At 38.0% G+C, this 20104-nt stretch overlaps 1 protein-coding gene across 2 annotated transcripts in view; it reads left to right on the top strand.

The window, feature by feature from the left end:
* Nucleotides 1-6288: 6288 nt before the first annotated feature.
* Nucleotides 6289-20104, top strand: part of ATP9B (ATPase phospholipid transporting 9B (putative)) — a 431234-nt gene continuing 417418 nt past the window's right edge. Inside the window, exon 1 of one of the 2 annotated variants that reach the window (XM_051970555.1) lies at nt 6289-6517. In XM_051970555.1, the coding sequence (XP_051826515.1) occupies nt 6393-6517 (125 nt within the window). In that variant the 5' untranslated portion in view covers nt 6289-6392. The remainder of the gene's footprint in view (nt 6518-20104) is intronic. The other variant, XM_051970554.1, reaches the window with a different exon arrangement.

Genomic DNA, 20104 nt, shown 5'->3' on the forward strand with positions numbered 1-20104 from the left:
TCTAAAGTTCTCCTTGAGAGTATTCTTGTACAGGTTTTTCTGACCATCTTATGAGCTCTTGCCCTGTCTTGAGTTCTCCATAAAATAATCTTCTTGGCAAGCATACATTTGGCCACTATGGCCAACCTAATGGAGCTGAGCTCTCTCTATAGAGTTGGAATGTTTGGCAATTTAGTTTGAGAAAGGATCTCAATATTTGGTATGCTGCCAGGTGATTTTCAGAATGTTCCTAACAATTCAAATGGAAACAAATGACTTTCATGGCATGGTACTGGTGGTATGTTGTCCAGTTTTTACAGGCCTACAAGAATGAGGTCAGCATTAAGTGAAGGAGGGCTGTGCAAGATCATCTGCTTTACTTTATCCTCTAAAGCCATCTGATGGCCAGATATAAATCAGGGATGTATACTAGGGGCAGTTAGGTAGCATAGTAGATAGAGAGCAGAGACCTGGGAATTCGGGAATATTCAAATTCCAATCCTGTCTCAGATCCTTGCTAATGGTGTGAACCTAGGGAAACCACTTAAACTTTTGTGTCTCAACTACTTCATTTCTAAAATGAAAATAATAAAACTATCCATCTCACAGAGTTATTTTAAGGATCAAATGAATTAGAAAATGTAAAAGCACTTTATGGACTTTTAAAGTATTATAAATACTAGAGACTACTGATAATAGTTATCTTAAACTCAACTAATTCTGAACAGAACATTATATTTCCCCTCAAACGTCACCTCCCCCCCCATATTCCAGACCTTTCTATTATCACTTCTCCCCACCCCACCAGCCTTCCAGTTACTCAGATTAAAAACCTAAGTCATGCCTGATCCTTTACTCTTTCCTATATGAAATTTGTTGCCATGTCTTATTGATTCTACCTCCAAAAATCACTCATGTCAATCCCTTTCTTGATAAGCAAATAGCTATCATCTTAGTTTTCTTATTACCTTTCATCTAAACTATGTAATTGGTCTCCATGCTCAAAATCTCCCCATTCCAGTCCATCTTCCATAGAGTTGCTAAAGTGATCATTAAGCACAGGTCTGACCATACCATGTCAGTGTTCAATTCATACCAGGGGCTAGAAGTATGTATACATATATGTATTTCTTTTGTTTGGCTTTTATTGTGCATCACAATCTGTCCCCTAACCTACCTTTTCAGCCTCATTACACAATACCGTTCCTCTCATATTATATAATCCAGCCAAACTAGTCTTGAGATTACTCACACATCTCATCAGAAGAATTTTAGTTGGTGACTTTTAGCTCAATCAAGTGGTATAAGAAGCCATGTTACCATTCTTATCCAGCAGCCCCAGTTGGGATCCGGATAGTCCTGGGGCAAGGTCAGGAAGAAAAAGAGAAGAGTGATCCTACTGCCTAGTTCTTCTAGTTTCTGGTGCTTTATACTTTCTGTTGTTCAATCATATTGGAGTTTTGTGGTCCTGCAATTCATAGTATGCCAATACTGTTTATAAGGTTTTTTAAAAATAAGGTTTTCTTAGCAAACATAATGGAGTGATTTGATATTTCCTTTCCAATAGAATAACACAAATAGAAGTTAGGTGAGTTACTAGGATCACACAGCTAGTGTATAAGGCTAGATTTTAATTCAGGTCTTCTTGACTGCAGACCTAGCATTCTAGCCACCAACCTAATGTGTCTCTAAGGCAGAGGGTGTCATTTTTTTTCGGTGATATAACTAGAAAGTGTCTCTGAGTCCCCCTTTGAACTCAGAACTTGTTGGGGCAGGTAGGCAGCAAAATAGATAACATGCTGGGTCTGAAGTCAGGAAGACTCATCTTTCTGAGTTCAAATCTGGTCTCATGTTATCCTTGTAACTTAGTAACCTGTTACTTAGTAACATGTTATCCTGGGCAAGCCACTTAACCTTATTTGCCTCAGTTCCTCATTTGTAGAATGAGCTGGAGAAGGAAATGGCAAATCACTTCAGTATCTTTACCAAGAAAATTCAAATGGAATCATGAAGAGTCAGATATGTCTGAAGAACAACTTCCTGACTACAGGCCAGGATTCTTATCCACTGAGCCATCTTGTTGCCTCTTAAACTTGTTATACTTCCTACATACAATTACTAGCAAGAGCTCATTTTTAAAGGAATTTCATGGGAATTCACTTCTTTCTGATCAGAAAATCCCAGTTAAGAGTGGTTTCTACACTCCCACACCTTATCTTTCATGAAAATGCGAATTTCAAGTCCTAATTTACCCAATGAGAAAATTTGATGCTTATTCTTACTATCTCTGGAAGATGTTTTGCTTTATTATTTTCTAGTCAAGTTTCACTTTTTATGGCCCCATTTGGCGTTTTCTTGGCAAAGATAGTAGAGTAGTTTGCCATTTCCTTTTCTAGCTTATTTGTAGAAAGTAATATCCCTCATGTCCACAGTACCATTGCAAACATGCCCTAAGGTTGATGAGACAGTCACAGCTATAATAATAATCATAATCATAATCATAACAACAACAACAACAACAACTACCAATTATATGGTGTTTTAAAGTTTTCAAAGTACTTTTACAAGTTATCTCATTTACTCCTTATGACAAGTTTGGGAGGAACTTTATTATTATTTATCCCCATTTCTACAGACAAGAAACTGAATCAAGGAAAGATTAAAGGGATTTATTTAGGTTCACATTGCAAATAAGAATCGGAAGCAAGGGAGGAAGCATCCTAAAGAATTTCTTTTATCTTCCAAATAGATCTTTTCAGTACTAAGGGAGCAAGCTTGGAGATAAGTTCTTCAGTGGAGCACATCTTTTTTCAAACGAATGTACATGTTTCTTCTTGAGATTCCACATATGAATCTGGACTTGGATATAGTTTGTGTATTTAGGTAGAAAAAAGATTGATCTTAATATTGTAGAGAAAAGGCTTCAATTTATAATTATCACCACATGCTTATCTGTGTTCCCTTATAAATTTTCCATAGAAGGTCTATCCCAAATGCTGGGCCATTTTTCTAAATGTCTTAATCTCTCAAGGAGACTAAGTATAAGAAGACCACATTGGTCTTCAATCTTGCTAAATGACCAGCCTATTTTCTTTTCTTATCACACACCTTCCTGATGATGTTCTTCATAATGCTTTTCCTTTTCAATTAATCTTTATTTGAAGGAATACTTGAACTACTTAAATCCAGTCCATGTTTCTCTGTTAATCTTAGGGTGATATACAACTTTAACTTTTTGGAGCCTGTGATATTTCCTAATTCATACATCAAAAATATTGATGTGCAAGATTATGAAAAGCACTGTTTAATTACCCAGAGAGAGTCAAGACTTTTCTCACTATTCTATTTAATTTTGTGCCTTGATGACCAAAAAAATCCTTGAAAGGTAGACATAACTTTGTATTATCAAACGATGTTTAAAACAAGGAATTGTAGGTTTACCAGAATTCTTTGCCATGTGTAGGATGATTTTGTACAAATCTCTAAGCCAACCTTTTTGGCCCCAGTATTCTCATTTATAACATTAGATTACTTCAGATACCCCTTATAGCTCTTTGTATGTCTAACACAAAATTCACATGAAATACGGTATCCTTATAGAAATTGAAGTCATCCAGATATTTGCTCATAGATATGGAGTTCTAGAACAATATATAGTTTCCTCAGTAAGATCTATAATTACGGGAAAAAAAAATCTAACTGTCCACACAGGAAAAACAGTAGTGGATGAAAAATTGCCAACAATGGACATAATGTCTAGATTCTGATGTGCAGATTTATGGACAGTTCGTAGAATTTATCTTGGATAAGATATATCTTGGACAGATAATGTGGATGAACAATGAACTTTTAATTTCCTTCTGAGTTCCAAATCTATTAAATGATTATATCATCAGAACTTCATTCAGAGGAACTTCCCATTTCTTCTGAGTTGACTATGTTTTCAGAATATCAAGCCATGGGATTATGTTTATCCTTTCCTTTAACTTTCTAAAACTTGGGGCATATATTCAAGTCAGGAAGACCCAAGTTCAAATCAGACTTCAAATACTCACTAGATGTGTGAGCCTGGACAAATTTACTTTAATCTGATTGAGAAGGAAATGGACTCTAGTATCTTTATACCAAGAAAACCCCACAGACAATATTGATATGCTATATAGTCCAGTGAGTCATTAAGAGCTGGAAATGGCAGAACAACAAAGGAGGGAAGTAGTACCATACTTTGGACTTAAAGCTAATTATAAGGAGGTAGCAAAGTGCAGTGGAAAAAAAAACATTTTAGATGCAGAAGACTGGTATTTAAAAACTTGAGCTGTATATCATCTTGTGCAAAGCAGTTAACTTGTTTGGATTTCAATTTCTCTTCTGTCTAATAAGGAGGGTGGGAGTATATGACTTCTAAAGTCCTGTTCACATCTAACTCTAAGATTCTATAATTTTTTCTCCTTTGTAAAGGATAAAACCCTGCAAACTCCAGCAGGCTGCACTGCTGCCTCAACTCCACCAGTCTTCTAGAAGTCTACTATGCCAATAGAAATGTCTTTCCTCTGGAATCCTCCCATTTGAATGTACTTAGCCCTCTGCTTCTTTCTGTGGTTCCTCTCAGGGCCTCTTTTTAAAGGAAGAGACCCAAACTAACCACATCTTCATTACTCTCCAGGCTGTCTTCCTGTCTCTTCATAGGACTATATCTACCTTTCCCTAGGGTATTCTCATGGACTTCACCCCCTTTTCAACTTATTTTTACTGGCTGTCCCTTTTAGAGGAGCTAGGTGGTACAATGGATAGAGTGATAGGCCTGAAGTCGAGGAAGAGTCATCCCGAGTTCAAATCTGGCCTTTACTGGCATTTTACTAGCTGTGTGACCCTAGGCAAGTCATTAAACCCTTTGTCTCATGTAAAATGAGATGGAGAAGGAAACTATTTCAGTCTCTCCGTCAAGAAAACTCCAAGTGAGGTCACAAAAAAGTTGCCAAGGCTTGAACCAGGGCCTTTTAGAATGTAAGCTGCTTGAAATGCTTGCATTTGTATCTCCAGCACTTAGCACAGTGCCAGGCTCATGTTAATTATGTAATAAATACTTGTTGACTTCATTCTTGAATCCTTATTAGAAGTGGGGGAAAAACCCCAAAAGATTTGTTTCAAGGCACTTGAAATGTCCAATGTTGTATTTGCCTTCTCCTCCTTCTCCTTTGCCCACTATGAACTCCTCCAAGGGAGAAGTAGGAAACAGAATTGTAACCTGAGGACTGTTTGAAAGGGTGAATGTCTTCCTGGCATCCTGCGGTCTTTAAGAACTGTGACATTAGAGAGAACTGGCAAGACTTACATGAACTGATGCTAAGTGAAATGAGCAGAACCAGGATACAATATCGACAAACGATATTGTATGAGGACATATTTTGATGGAAGTGGATTTCTTTGACAAAGAGATCTGAGTTTCAATTGATAAATGATGGACAGAAGCAGCTACACCCAAAGAAAGAACACTGGGAAACGAATGTGAACTATTTGCATTTTTGTTTTTCTTCCCGAGTTATTTTTACCTTCTGAATCCAATTCTTCCTGTGCAACAAGAGAACTGTTCAGTTCTGCACACATATATTGTATCTAGGATATACTGTAACCTATTTAATATATAAAGGACTGCTTGCCATCTAGGGGAGGGGGTGGAGGGAGGGAGGGGAAAAATCAGAACAGAAACGAGTGCAAGGGATAATGCTGTAAAAAATTACCCTGGCATGGATTCTGTCAATATAAAGTAATTATTAAATAAAATTAAAAAAAAAACAAAAAACTGTGACATTAGAGTCATAGTGATTAAATAGCTTAAGAATTATTAGTAAAGGTCCCTCCTCCCTCTGGACCAAATCCTTAGTGTTCTGCAGTCCCACACTCTCCCAAATGCAGCCCTTTATGTCTTGAGGCCAGAAGCTGGATGGTGGATTTCAAACTGAATTATTCAAGAAAGGGATTGCGCCCATAAGATACTACTGCACTTGTGCCAGGCCTCGCTCCACTGGTTTCAGCTGCTTCTGACACTCCCACCCATCCCTAGCCCCAGAAATTGGCGAGGATCCTTCCTTTCACCCATTCCACCACTCCACTAACGCACACCAAACTCTAGAAGGCGCGCATGCGCCCAGCCCCTCACTTCTTCAGGTAGGAAAGAGACTCCATAGGCCCAGCTTCTTCTGAGCTCCTCCGACTTTTCATCAAAGCGTGACGTCACCTGGGAAGAGGGCTGGAGGGTGGGACCCGCATTCTCATTGGAGATCTCCTCGAGGCGTGCGCGTGCGGGTGACGCGCCCGTTCCTAGCTCGAGGAAAGAGGAGGGGGAAAGAGAAGGGGAGGGGACAGAAGGCGGCGGCGGCGGCGGTGACTGGGGTGGGGGTGGGGGCGGCCGGAACATGGCGGACCAGATCCCACTCTACCCAGTGCGCAGTGCCGTTGTGGCTGCAGTAGCTGCTAACCGCAAACGAGCAGCCTACTACAGCGCCGCAGGGTCCGGGCCTGGGGGCGAGCGGCATAACAGGTAACTGCGAGGGCGGGGTCAGACGCCCCTCTTTCCCTTCCCCTCTCTCCACCCCCGCCCGCGGGTCAGCCCTCGGCCCCCTCTTTCCTTAACGCAATCTCCGACTGGTGGTACCTAATTCGGGCAGGTGGCGCGTCTGGCCCTACTTGGGCCCCTGCGTGGTGGCGGGGGCAGGGGCGGAGGCAGGCGCTCACCTGGCCCTTCTGGAGCATCCCCGGGGCGGGGCCTCCCGGCCCGACCCCTATGGGCAGGCCCGCCCTTGACCGCCGCCCTGATCCTCTGAGCGACTCTTCCTCTTCCTAGTCTCTTCGTCCCTCCTCCCCACTTTTTTTCCCAGCTCCTGAACTATTCGGGCAGTTAGGCCTCTTTTCAGTTTTGCTTTGATCCCAGAATGGTGAGGTGCAGGCGGCTGGGCTGGTGCTCCCGGGCACTGCTGGCTTAGTCTTGTGCCGGGGCAGGGGACTGGCCGGCAACATGAAATCATTGGCCCAGATTCCTCAGTATGTAGAAGGCCAGGAGACCGCTCCGAGCGAAATTTATTCGATGCTTTGTGCATTGTGTAATTACTTAAAATTTCTCCTCAGACATCCAATGTGGAAGGTCTTGGAAATAGCGAATGCATTTAGAAATTTCTGTATTGGTGGATCCAGTCCTGATCTTGCTATTCCTTGGGTAATTTCGGAAGGACAGGGTGGGGAGTGTAAACAATAAAAGGCAGTTCTTGACCTTGCAAACGTTTGTCATGAAGTCGAAATGAAGTAATTGATTATTTCGGAACACATAATTCTTAAATGAGTTTTCATCCAGTATGTTAGGAAGGAGAAATAGTTATCTTTGTTAAAAAAAAAAAAAGTACCCAGTCTTTGGTAAAGTCATTCTTTAATGCCGGAGAAACTGAAGCAAATAGAGATTAGAGAGTATTTAATAATTTATTAATTGGGAGAAATTTACTGGGACGATCTATGGTTTGGTTCCAGGGCTGAATGAGACTATCCTCCAAACAATGTGAGTTCTCAATGACCTATATACACATGGCTCAGACTCAGGGGGTAGGTTGAGGCAGGGGCGGAGTCCGGGTGCTGAGAGCAGTAACGGGACCCTGATAGGTGGGGTGAGCCTCCCAAGATGGGGGAGGCATCTTGATAAGACCTTATCTGGCATTCTGGTAGCTTGGGATGGGGAGACGCATTCTGATAATCTAAAACATGAGATCTTTTATCCTTATTAAATATTCTGATAAAGAGGGAGGGGAGGTTTTACAGGACTGAGTTTTGAGCTGATAATTATAAACTGAAGCAGAACAATTAGAGAAACTGAGTCTGGACTGGGTCAGGATAATTAGGGAAACTGAGTCAGGACAATAAAAGAGAACTGTGGCATAACAATTCAAGACTTGATTTTCCACCTTTGCAAAGAATAGCGCCTTCAGTACTCAAGCTTTTTTTATGAGACCTTTGCATTTTTCAATTGTAAAGGACTTTCAAAGAACAAAGTAGATTATGAGAATCATATTGTTTGTCTCTCTGGCAAACCAATGGCTTGAAGAACACAGTGATTGATGACAGAATCATGGTACTCCTCCCTCCCAGTAGAATTTTAGACTTTATAAAGACCTTAGAAAACCTATCCTTCATTTTAAGGAAAATGAGATTAAAAGGGTTAAAAAGATTAAAGGACATATTTGAGTCACTCAGCTAATTAATGGAAAGTCTGAAACTAGAATTTAATTGTGACTACTCATCTCTCCAGTGTTCTTTTTAGTAGTATATTACATCAATCATATTTTCTATGTAAAAGGCTTACCTTTTTTTTTTTTTTGCATGTGAAACTAGATGACAAACTAGATGAGAATCTTTCAAAAGAAAAAAAATTTCATTTGTAGTAATTTTTATTTAATTACTATTTTTTTCTGCACATAATTTAGTTTGCTATAAGTCTTGACAAACATAATTTTTGTGGACTCCTCGCAGCTAGAGTTCTAACCTGTAAAGGAACTGGGCTGATCTATTATTGTGTCCATCAGTGATTTTTCTGGGGATGTTTTCTTCTATTTCTGAGAAAGGCTAAAGAGAAGCATGTGATAGAGTGGAAAAACTCCTTGGCTGTAGCTACTCTGACTTCTACTTTCAGCTAGACTTTTATTTTATCCCCATTTTTCGATTTGTTGGTACATTATCATTTTTGCTGTAATGAGCTATCTTATTACCTGTAATTTTAATTTGTGAAAAAAAATGCTTGTAATGAAGATATCCTTTTGCTGGTGAATAAATAAATATCCCTTTTTGTTGAATTGTAGAATTCTTAAATCTGTAATTTGAATGAAGATAATGCACTACAGACTCAAATCATATCTCCATGTTTTCAGTTCAGTCTTCAGAATTGGGATTCTGGCCAAGGTCAGGCAGGCACTATTCCCCTTTGAGACAGGATTGTCTGAGGGTCTTCTTCCATTCCTTCTCCTTTTTCACTTTCAGTTTAGGGGACCAGACTCTAATTATACGTATTGTTTAGCCCAGGAGTATTTATAGCCAAATCTACTTTTATTTAGAAATGGTGTTAGGATTGGAGTTGTACTTTTCACAGTGCCTGGCAGAGTAGACCCTTAATAAATGTTTATTGAATTGAATTGTCCTCCTCCAGATCTGATGTCCTTTGATAAAACTCACCTTTTATTACCCATTTTTAGCATTTTTTAGCTGTTTAACTTTTAACAGAGAGTTTCATCTAGTGGAATTCTGTCACCTCCATATTGCACAAGCTCCAGTGACTCCTTTCTACCTGCAGAAACAAATATAAACTTGTTTATCATTCAAAACCCATTTATAACCTAACCCTGTCCTACCTTTCCAGTTTTATACCTTCCTCTTCAATAACAGGCCTTCTTGCTGTTCCTCCAACAAGCCCCTCCATCACTCATTTCTGGGCATTTTAATTTCTCTTGTCCCCATGCCTGGAATGCCCTCCTACTTCTTTTCAGTCCCTATAAAATTTCATCTTCCAGAGTTAGCCTTTTCCAATCTCTTTGATTTTAGTGCCTTCCCATTTTTTCCTCCCCTATACATCCAGGGTATAGTTTGCTTGTTGTCTCTCCCATTAGATTATGAGCTACTTGAGGGCAGGGATGTCTTTTGCCTCTTTTTGAATCCCCGGTGCTTAGCACATTGCTGGGTGGTTAATGTTTATTGACTATATGGCTATTATTACTTCTGTCATTAGAATGACAGTACAGTTGTTGTCAACATACTTCAGATATTTGCTTTTTGATTAGTTAAATTTACCTTTAGTAGTTCTTTTCTATCATTCTAAGACTTGTGATGTATCTTTTGCATTAAAGATATGAAATTTTTTTTGATTGCTTATACCACTTAGAAACAATTGAATAGAAATGTTTTAGGCCACTTTGTGAAAAAATTTTTTTTAGAAATTTATTTTAGCATACTGATTGCTTAGTGTAGTTTTATATTAGTATAAATTGAAGGATGTATATATTGTAATTGTTCCATCTACTTGATTTGGAAAAGTACTTTGGCTGCTAAATGGATAGAACATCGGAATTAGAAATGTGAAGACCTGGGTTCTACGCTAGGTTTCTGCTAGTTACCATCTAAATGACCTCTCGTGCAAGACAATTTCACTTTTCTAGCCTTCATATTGTAATGCCAGAGAAACTGAGGCAAGATAGAGATTAGAGAGTATTTAATAATTTATTAAATGGGGGAGATTTACTGGGACTAAATGAATACATGGCTTGGTCCCAGGGCTGAATGAGACTATTGTCTCCAAAAATCTAGGAACAATGCGAGTTCTCAATGACCTATATACATATGATTGAGGGGGTGGGGGGTGGCCGGGGGCGGGGGGGGGGGGGAGGGAATTATAGATTGAGGTGGAAGTGGAGTCAGGGTGCTGAGAGTGGGAACGGGACTCTGACAGTCCAGTTCTGACAGGGTGAGGGGAGGCATGGGGGATGGGATGACTCCTATCCAGTTTGGGGAGGAACCCTAGAGATGGGGAGAGGCTTCTTGAGAAGACGTATCTGACATTCTAGTAGCTTGGTATGGGGAGAGGCATTCTGATATTCTAGATCTTTTCTCCTTATCAAATATTCTGATAAAGAGAGAGGGGAGGTTTTGCAGGACTGAGCTTTGAGCTGATAATTATAAACTGAAGCAGAGAAACTGAGTCAGGATAATTAGAGAGACTGAGGACAATAAAAGAACTGTGGCATAACAATATTACTATTTGTGGAATGAGAGAGTTATTTAAGATAATCTCCATGGCTTCTTTCAGCCCTAACTCTGTGCTAAAATACTAGTAGATAGCTAGAGCCTCAAGGAAGTCACATGACTGAAAAATGGCCCAATAGCAACAAATTCACTGCCAGTGGTAATCAACTGTCTAACTTGGACCTGCAGTCAGAAAAATATTTTGCTTCTGCTATTTGATTTTTTATGTGATCATTCCTAACCTCTCTAATTGTCAGTTTGTTCATTTATAAAGTAACTCACATGTTTATAAACCTCATTTTGTAATGCCAGAGAAACTGAGCAAGATAGAGATTAGAGAACAATTTAATAGTTTATTAAATGGAAAGATTTACTACCAAATGGATCGATCCATGTTTGGTCCCAGGGCTGAATGAGTCTCAAAGAATCCAGCCCTGAATTTGGATACCAGATTCCATGACATAATGGGGAAGGTACCTGGACGGGGATGATCTAATGAGGGGAGGAACCTAGGATGAGGATGACATAATGGAGGGAGGTACTGTAAAGGCTCCTGATATGCTAATGATGTCCAAAATGGATAAAGACCTTTATCCCATTAAACATTAAGAGGGAATAAGTATAGCATAAGGTCTAAGATATAAGACCTTTATCCTATCAAACATTAAGAGGGAATGGTTATAACCTGAGGCAGTGTAACTAAATAGCACAATTAGGGAAACTGGGTCAGGACATTTAAAGAGAACTGTGGCACAACAATTTGAAATAATACATAAGTAAGTCAGAAATTTTAAAGCCTATATATTTATTATTGCTGTTGTTATTCACTTGTTCTAGTAGATAGATTGCTAGTCAAGTAAAACCAAGGAGAAAGGGTTCAAGTTCTATGCTTTATTTATTATTATTCTTTCCTCTCATCTAAGCTAAGGATAGATTTTAAAAAGTTTTCGATATTTTATTTTTTCCAATTGTGTGTAAAAACAATTTTAACATTTTTAAATTTAAATTCTGTGTTTCAAGTGTTTTTCCTCCCTCTCTTTTCTCCTCCCTCATTGAAAAGGCAAGCATTTGGCTATAGGTTATGCATGTGCAATCAAAAAAACATTTCCACGTTACTCATCTTGTGAAAGAAAAAAACAAAAAAACCCCAAGAAAAATAAAATTTTAAAAAGTATGCTTTGATATGCATATAAACTCTGGTGTAAGATGGCATTTTTCATTTAGTCCTATGGAATTGTCTTAGATCATTGTATTGATGAGAATATTAGTCATTTATGGTAAATCATCTCACACTATTACTGTTAAATAATATTACTCTTACTGTGTACAATGTTCTGCTGGTTCTGCTTACTTTGCATCAGTTCATGTAAGTCTTTCTAGGTTTTTTCTATAAGCATTCTGCTCATCATTTTTTATGGCACAAGATAATTTCCTTAAAGTCATATAACATAATTTGTTCAGCCATTTCCCAATTAATGGACATCCCTTCAATTTCTAACCCCTTGCCTCCCCCTCATCCCCCCTCCCCCCCAAAAAAAAAAGCTGTTAGAAATGTTTTTGTACATATAGGTCCTTATATACCCCTCCCCTTACATCCTCTTTTTGAGATGTAGACCTAGCAATAGTTTGCTGAGTCAAAGTGTATATGATTTCATAGTCCTTTGGGCGTAATCCAAATTGTTCTCCTGAATGGTTGGATCACTTCACAACTCCAACAGTGCTTTCTCAATGGTTTTTCCATATTCCGTTGGTATTTGCCATTTTCTTTTTCTGTCCTATTAGCCAATCTGATAGGTCTGTACATAAGAGTTGATTTAATTTGCGTTTCTCTAATCAATAGTAAGTTTAGCACACTTTTTTCTTATAACTATAAATAGCTTTTATTTCTTCATTTAAAAACTTCCTGTTCATATCCTTTGCCCATTTATCACTTAGGGAATGATTTATATTCATATAAATTTGACTCATTCTCTGTACCTTTTTCAGAGAAACTCGCTATAAAATTTTTATTCAGTTAGTATTACTGTGTATTTACCTCCATCATATCTTTTCCTGATTTTCCTTCATTCTTTTTCCTTTCATCCTGTTCCTCCTCAAAAGTGTTTTGCATCTGATCAGCACTTCTACTTTATGCCTTCTCTTCTGTCAGCCCTACTGTCTATATCCTCTGTAAATAAGTATATGTGATTAATCAGTCATCATGCATTTATTAAGCCCTTACTTTGTTCTCAGGCACTGTTTTGTGTTACAAAGTACACAAAGATTAAAAGAAAAAACAACTCTTCCTTCTGGAGTTGGGGAGGTGTTATGGGCCAGAACTTGAAACAAAGAGCTAAGTCAGTGGAATCAATAGAGACAATGGTTATTTATCATGGTGCTTAACAGTCCTCTAGTTTAGTACATGTACTTAATACTTACTATAGTTCTACAAGATTCACACTTTTGATAAGAGAGCATATAAGCTGGGACAAACTCAACCAGAATCAGAACTAGGGAAGACAGAGACCGCGGTGGCGATCCTCTTGCCTCCCCCATAGAAACTAAGACACATTCAGGAGGACTTCAAGAAACTGGCAGAGGCAGAGAAGACAAAGGACTGGCAGCAGGAGCTTAAGCTCTCAGAACCAAGGAGAGAGATAGGCTTCTAAAAAAGCTAACCAAGCCTCAGAAAAGGTGACAAGACTTGGAAAGAGACAATAAAGGATTTGGACTTTAATCCCTGGCTGCACTTGTGGTGATTACTGAACTGAAACGAAGGCTGCCTCCAGAGACCCCAAGAAAACCTCAACATAGAATATTCTAACAGAGAATTTGGTGCCAGAACATGAGACCAAGAACCTTTATCTGTGACCCAGAAATTAGGTGAGTACAAAAATAGACAAGGAAACTTTGTTAAAGGGCTAAAGTAGTACTTTAGCTGAAATGGGACAGATGTTTAGAAAACAGCCTTCTTTTCCAATTCAAGGAAAATATGTAGAGAGCGTTGTCAGACTTACGAAAAGCCAAGGTTTGATTGTAATTTGGGAACAGATCATTGAACTTTTAGAAACAGTACAGTACACATCTCCTTAGTTCTCTAAGGAAAAATATTTTAATCCAGATGAGTGGAAATTAGATGAGAGCAACTATGTCAATACTACAATGATTATGGACCTGACTCAATTTCCAAAGATATACTTTATACATATAACTTAATACAGTTATCTTTAGGAAATTATATAAGTTATAGAATAAGGAAAAAGAAGAAAGAGCAGGAGGGGGAGGATCCAAATAAACTAGGTGTAAAGGATGAAGAATCAGATAAGAATGGAGTTAAGCACAGTTCTGAGTGTAGCACTTCACAGAAGAAGCCATTAGGGCATTCCCCATACTCTGACCTACTTCCCTCAATTAGCTCTTCATGGGTAGAGGGGGAAGGAGGAGGGGGAGAGACAGTAACACAAATATGAAACAGCCTATAATAAGATTACAAAAAGCATTGGTTAAGGCAAAAAATGAAAGACGGGATGTATCTGATTTAATAAATGAATACCCTGTGATTGAAGAGCGTGACTCTTTAGGTCAACAATGGACAAGATATACGCCTTTTGATCTGGAAAAAATTAAGGATTTGAAAAAGGGTTACACTCTTTATGGGGCTACATTGTCTTATGTTAAGATGTTACTAGAGAATTTGGCTTATGAAATCTTAACCCCTAGTGATTGGAAATCCATAGCAAGGACATGTTTAGAACCTGGACAAAACTTGTTGTGGCTATCTAAATATAGTGAATTATGTAGGATTCAAGCCCAAAGAAATAGGCAAACTGGAGTCAATATACAAATCACCTTTGACTAATTAGCATGTAAAGATCAATATGCAGACAATTCAGCACAGACTAATTACCCCAAAGCAGTTTATGAACAAATTGCTACTGCTGCAATAAAAACTTGGGGCACCCTCCCAGGGAAAGATCGAGGGGAAGCCTTCACAAAAATAGAGCAAAGTCCCAATAAACCCTTTTGCTGATTTTGTGGGACGTTTGCAAACAACTGTCACAAGAACCATTGGAGAAAATGCAGCTACAGAAATTATGAAAATGCAAATGAGACTAAGGAAAATGCAAATGAGGTTTGCAGAAGAATTATATGCGAACTACACAAATATGCTCCTTGATAAGATGCTGTGCCACAGTGGACAGAAGTACTTATTATACCCAGACTTCCCAGAACATGGGAAGACAGGGTCCCTCTTGGCAAGGGACTTCTAGAGAGACTCGTCAGTATTTTCAGTGTGGAAAAATAGGACATCTGAGAGCCCAATGTAGGTATAGAGATAGAGTGAGAGGACAGGGTGAGAGAAGACCCCATACTCTATGTCCAAAATGCAACTGAGGTTTCCACTGGGCCTCAGAATGTAGATTGACCCAGGGATATGAGACAGGGCCCAGCTCCAAGATATCATACAAAAGACAGGTGGGGTATGATGGCACCTATACCTATACCTATATACCTATATATACCTATAGAAGTTCAGGACTCTGATGTGATCGATTAGCTGAAAAGCAATCACATGGCAGAAAGGGATTATATGATCAGCCAAAAAGCAATCAGATGGCAGAAAGGGATTACAATTGGGGAGAATACAGGTTTTTTAACCTAATAGAAGGGCAGTGTCCAGTGTGAGCAGCTCCAATGTAATTGCCAGGTGATGAGAAGAAATTTAGAAAGTGATAAATAGAAGGGACCAGATAAGTTAACTGCTTGGGAGACAGGGTTTGCTTGTATTTCTACAGAAGGAGAAGGAATCAGATGGATGCCAACGAACCATATTCGTCTTGTCCATCAGAGAGACAGAAAGAGAAAAACCTCGAAACAAAGGAGAAGACCTAAGGAACATCTGACGCTGAAAGAACATGGCTGATAATGAGACTGTTAAAGAACTTTAAAATCAGCAAGAATCATTGGATTCCCTGAGATGAAAAATTGTTGCTAAAGACTGTTGCTGGACTTGAAAACCATGAGGAATCATTGGACTCCCTAACACATAATAAGACTATTGCAGGACTTCAAAACTTGCTTGAATTATTGGATTCCTGGCACATGAAGTAATGGACAATAGATTGGTTTTGGACTATTTCTAGGACTTATGGACATGTATAAATCCTCATTTTGATTAATGTTATTTGTTACATTACTACTAGCCTGTGTTACTATGTGCTTATGTAATTTATGTAATTATGTGTAAATATGTGTAATAAATGATGGATTTATGTAAACCTGTTTTAAGAGTGAGAACCTTCAGAAAATTGCTAATCTGATTTGATTTCCCATTTCCTTTGGTATTTTTGTCTCCTTTCCTCAGACGTCAGGGAGGGAATGATCACCGCCTTTTATGGTGTTTTCACCCCTTTTTTGAGCAATCAGGCAATGTGTGATCACCTCCTTTTTTGGGGTTCTCACCTCCATAGAGAAGTCAGGGAGGTCATGACCACCTGTGTTCTAAAACAAAAGAAAGAGGGAGATGTAATGGGCCAGAACTTTGAATTTGAAACAAAGGATTCTTACAAGGTACTAAGTCAGTGGACTTGATAGAGAAAATAGTTATCTAATTTAGCATGGTTCAATATGATTTAATCCTACAAGGAGACGTTATGGGCCAGAACTGAAACAAGGTACTAAGTGGAATTGAGGAGACAATGGTTAAATCTAGTTTAGCATTAATTTAATCCTACAACAAATAATGGTTTCCTAATGATATAATGATTGGTTTGTACTCAGTATACAAGCATATAATCAAGAAGCTCTCAGGGCCAAAGAGGACAAGCTCATTAGAAGCTCTCAGAGGCTGAGACAGATTCATTCCATTGTCCACCTTTGTGGTGGCTACAGGCTGAAGCACAAATCTTTGGATTTGGAGAGATTCAGAGAGCAGAGAAGGAGGCAGGAGCTCAAGCTCTTGGAATCAAGGAGAGAGATAGGCCTCTAAGAAAGCTAATCGGGCTCCAGGAAAGGAGACAAGACTTTGAAGGAGACAATAAAGGATTCGGATTTTAACCCTTAGCTATTCATGTGGTGATTACTGAACTGAAAGGAAGACTACCTCCAGAGACCCCAAGAAAAACCTCAACAGAGAACATTACATTTTAAAAAGAATATTATAGGGAGGGGCAATGCATATTTTTAAAATATAAAATAGATAAAAGTTAATTTTGAAAGGTTGAGGCATTAAAAATTGGGGCATAAAAAAAACACATTTGAGGTGGCATTAGAGCTGAACTTTGTCCCAAATGAGAATTCTTTGAGGTAGAGGTGAGAAAATGTATTCCACATAAGATGGACAGTGCGCAAAGATCTGGAGAAAGATGGATTGTTGTGTGTGAAGACCTGAAAGAAGGCCAGTTTGGCTGAGCCAGAGTACCTGAAGAGGTGTAATATGTAATAAGACAAAAGTTTTAAATAATAAAAGAATTTATATTTGGTTGTTGCTTTGGAGCAGTGATCAGAATTTCAGAGTACCAGTTAGACAGTGGATGGATTGGGGTAAGGGAGAGGCTTGTGCAGAAAGTGAATAGAAGACATTTGTGGTGTGTTCAGATGAGAAGAGATGGAGGTCTAAACTAGAATGATTGTGAAATGTATTATAGAAAATTAAGTGTTTTGAAGCTAGGGAAATAATGATCTCTTATTTGAAATAATCTGGGAAGGCTTTGTATGGAGGAGGACCATTCTGAGTTGGACTTTAAAGAAAGATCAGAATTTGACTGGGAACCTTTTTTTGTTTAGTTGTAATTATTTCTGAGGATAATGCTCAAGATTATTGAGAAACATTGAATAGTAAAGTGTGTAAGAGAGAAGAGGTTGTGTGGTTCTAGTAGAAGAGAAGATTTAAATTAGAGGACTTGGATTCAAGTCCTGATTTGGCTTATTAGCTGTGTGATCTTGGGTTTCAATATTATCATCTGAAAAATGAAACCAAATTAGATGAGCTCCAAGATCCTTTTTAGTCAGTCTTATGTGTTATTATTTTGTTACTATTCAGTTGTGTTCAACTCTTCATAACCTTGTATGGGTTTTCTTGGCAAAGATACTAGAATGGTTTTCCATTTCCTTCTCAGGTGGGTAAAGTGGATTAACATGTTAAATGACTTGCCTAAAGGGTAGTGTGTGAAGGAGGATTTCAACTTGGATCTCCCTGATTTCTGGTCTAACATGCTATTCACTGAGCCACCTAGCTGCTTCCTATAAGCTAGACTAAGTCCCTTTAACTTTTTTTTTTCTTTTTTCTTTTCTTTTTTTTTCGCCATAATGTCTATTTGTACTGTCCCCAAATTAGATGATTTTTGAAATTCTATCCTGATATGAGAGACATCCAGTGCCTTGTGGCATCTGTAGATATAACAGGTATAATTTTTTAAAATTTCCTCTGTATTTATTAATTTCAGCTTCAGAGGGTAGTCTGACATTATTTTCAAAATTTAAAAAAAAATTTAAATCATTTATTCTGTTTCTTCAATCACAGCTGCCCGATTTTTTTTTTTTTTAATGAAAAAAGCGATCCTTTTCACAATTTGCAGATGGGTGATTCAGTTACAGAGCCAGCCTGGCATCCTATTAAGTGAGGCAAAGAAGTCTGACTTGAGAGAGACAAGTTGCTAACATTTGTGTGAGGCATCAAATGAACTGTTTCCACATGTCCTCTGCCACTGTGGTCCCCAACTGAATGAGTGTATTTGATAGCATAATACTATTCCAAATAGACTAGTTGAAGCATCACAATGCCAGAAAAAAATCAAGATTCTGGTAACAATTTAACACTACTAGGACTGGAGAGGCCTTAAGATTGGCTTTAGTAATCTTGTACAATAAGAACCATTATCATAGATGTTATTGTGCCTTTTGAAAATAGATGTCTTGCCTTCCAATCAGCCAGAACTAGCAAAATTGAGAAGTGCCAGATAATTTGTCAGCATGAAAATTTTCTCCTAGAATGATTTTTAATTCAGACAATACAAGGTTGTTAGCTGCATCCCATTTTCCACTATTATCAAATTGCAGTATGGTCTATAATCTTCCTGACCCAGGAAATCTGACAAAATCATTCTAGGGAGTAACTAGATGGCACAGTGGATAGAGGATCAGCCTTAAAGTCTGGAGAACCTGAATTCAAATCTGGTCTCAGACATGTTACAATAGCTATGTGACTCTCCGCAAGTCACTTAACCCCAATTGCTTGGACAAAAAAAAAAAAAAATCATTTTGAGATATACTAGCCAGCTGAAGAAGTTAATGATATGGATGAAGCTGATAACTTCAGCATATAGAACAGCAGTATATATGTAGAAAGGATATTACTGGAATTAGACAGAATGTATATGAACTCTTGGGGAAAATATGGAGAGAAGCAACTATTGTGGACTTATTTATTTATATACATTGGGGGCATCTGGATGGCACAGTGGATAGAGCATCATTAGCCCTGAAGTCAGGAGGATCTGAGTTCAAATGTGGCCTCTGACACATAACACTCAAATGTGGCCTTTGACACATAACTGACACATAACACTTACTATGTGATCCTGGGCAAATCACTTAATTCAATTGCCTCACAGAAAAACAAACAAAAAAAAACCAACCAAAAAACCCCCCAAATTTATATATATTGTTCTGTGATGTTTCCTTATGATCTGTTTTATCTTTTGATTTTATATTGCACTTTTATTATCAGATATTAGATTTTTAAATATAATTGTAATTTAAAATATAAATGTAAAATACATAATCAAAATACTTGTAAACCTTTCCACTTAAGCATTAATTGAATAAAATAAAAATATCATTGCTTTTCTTATTTTCCATTCACTATTCCTTGTTTTTTGACCATTTTACTGTTTGTTAATTCAGATATAGTATCAATAGGATCATAGGTTTATTTATTTTTCTGTGGTCTAAAAAATATTTTAAGTTCTTAATTATTTTTCTTCTTATTCCTTTCCATTGAGAGGGCAAGAAATATGAAAACCATTATACATATGAAGTTATGCAAAACATTTCCACATTAGCCTTGTTCTGAATTATAAAAAAGGAAAGAAAAAATATGCTTCTATCTGCATTCTGAATTCTAGTATAAATCTGCCTTTGAATGTGGATAGCATTTTTCATCATGAGTACTTTGGAATTGTGGTGGATCATTGTTTTGATCAGTTACAAACTCTTTGACAGTTGATTATAGTATTGCTTTTACTGTATAGATTTTTCTGGTTCTTCTCACATCACTTTGTATCAATTCATATAAATCTTGCCAGGTTTTTCTGAAAACATCCCATTCTTCATTTCTTAAAGCACAGTAGTATTTTCTTACAGTCATATTGATGCGATTAGT

The sequence above is a fragment of the Antechinus flavipes genome, chromosome 1, assembly GCF_016432865.1.
Source record: "Antechinus flavipes isolate AdamAnt ecotype Samford, QLD, Australia chromosome 1, AdamAnt_v2, whole genome shotgun sequence".
Classification (NCBI taxonomy): Eukaryota; Metazoa; Chordata; class Mammalia; order Dasyuromorphia; family Dasyuridae; genus Antechinus; species Antechinus flavipes.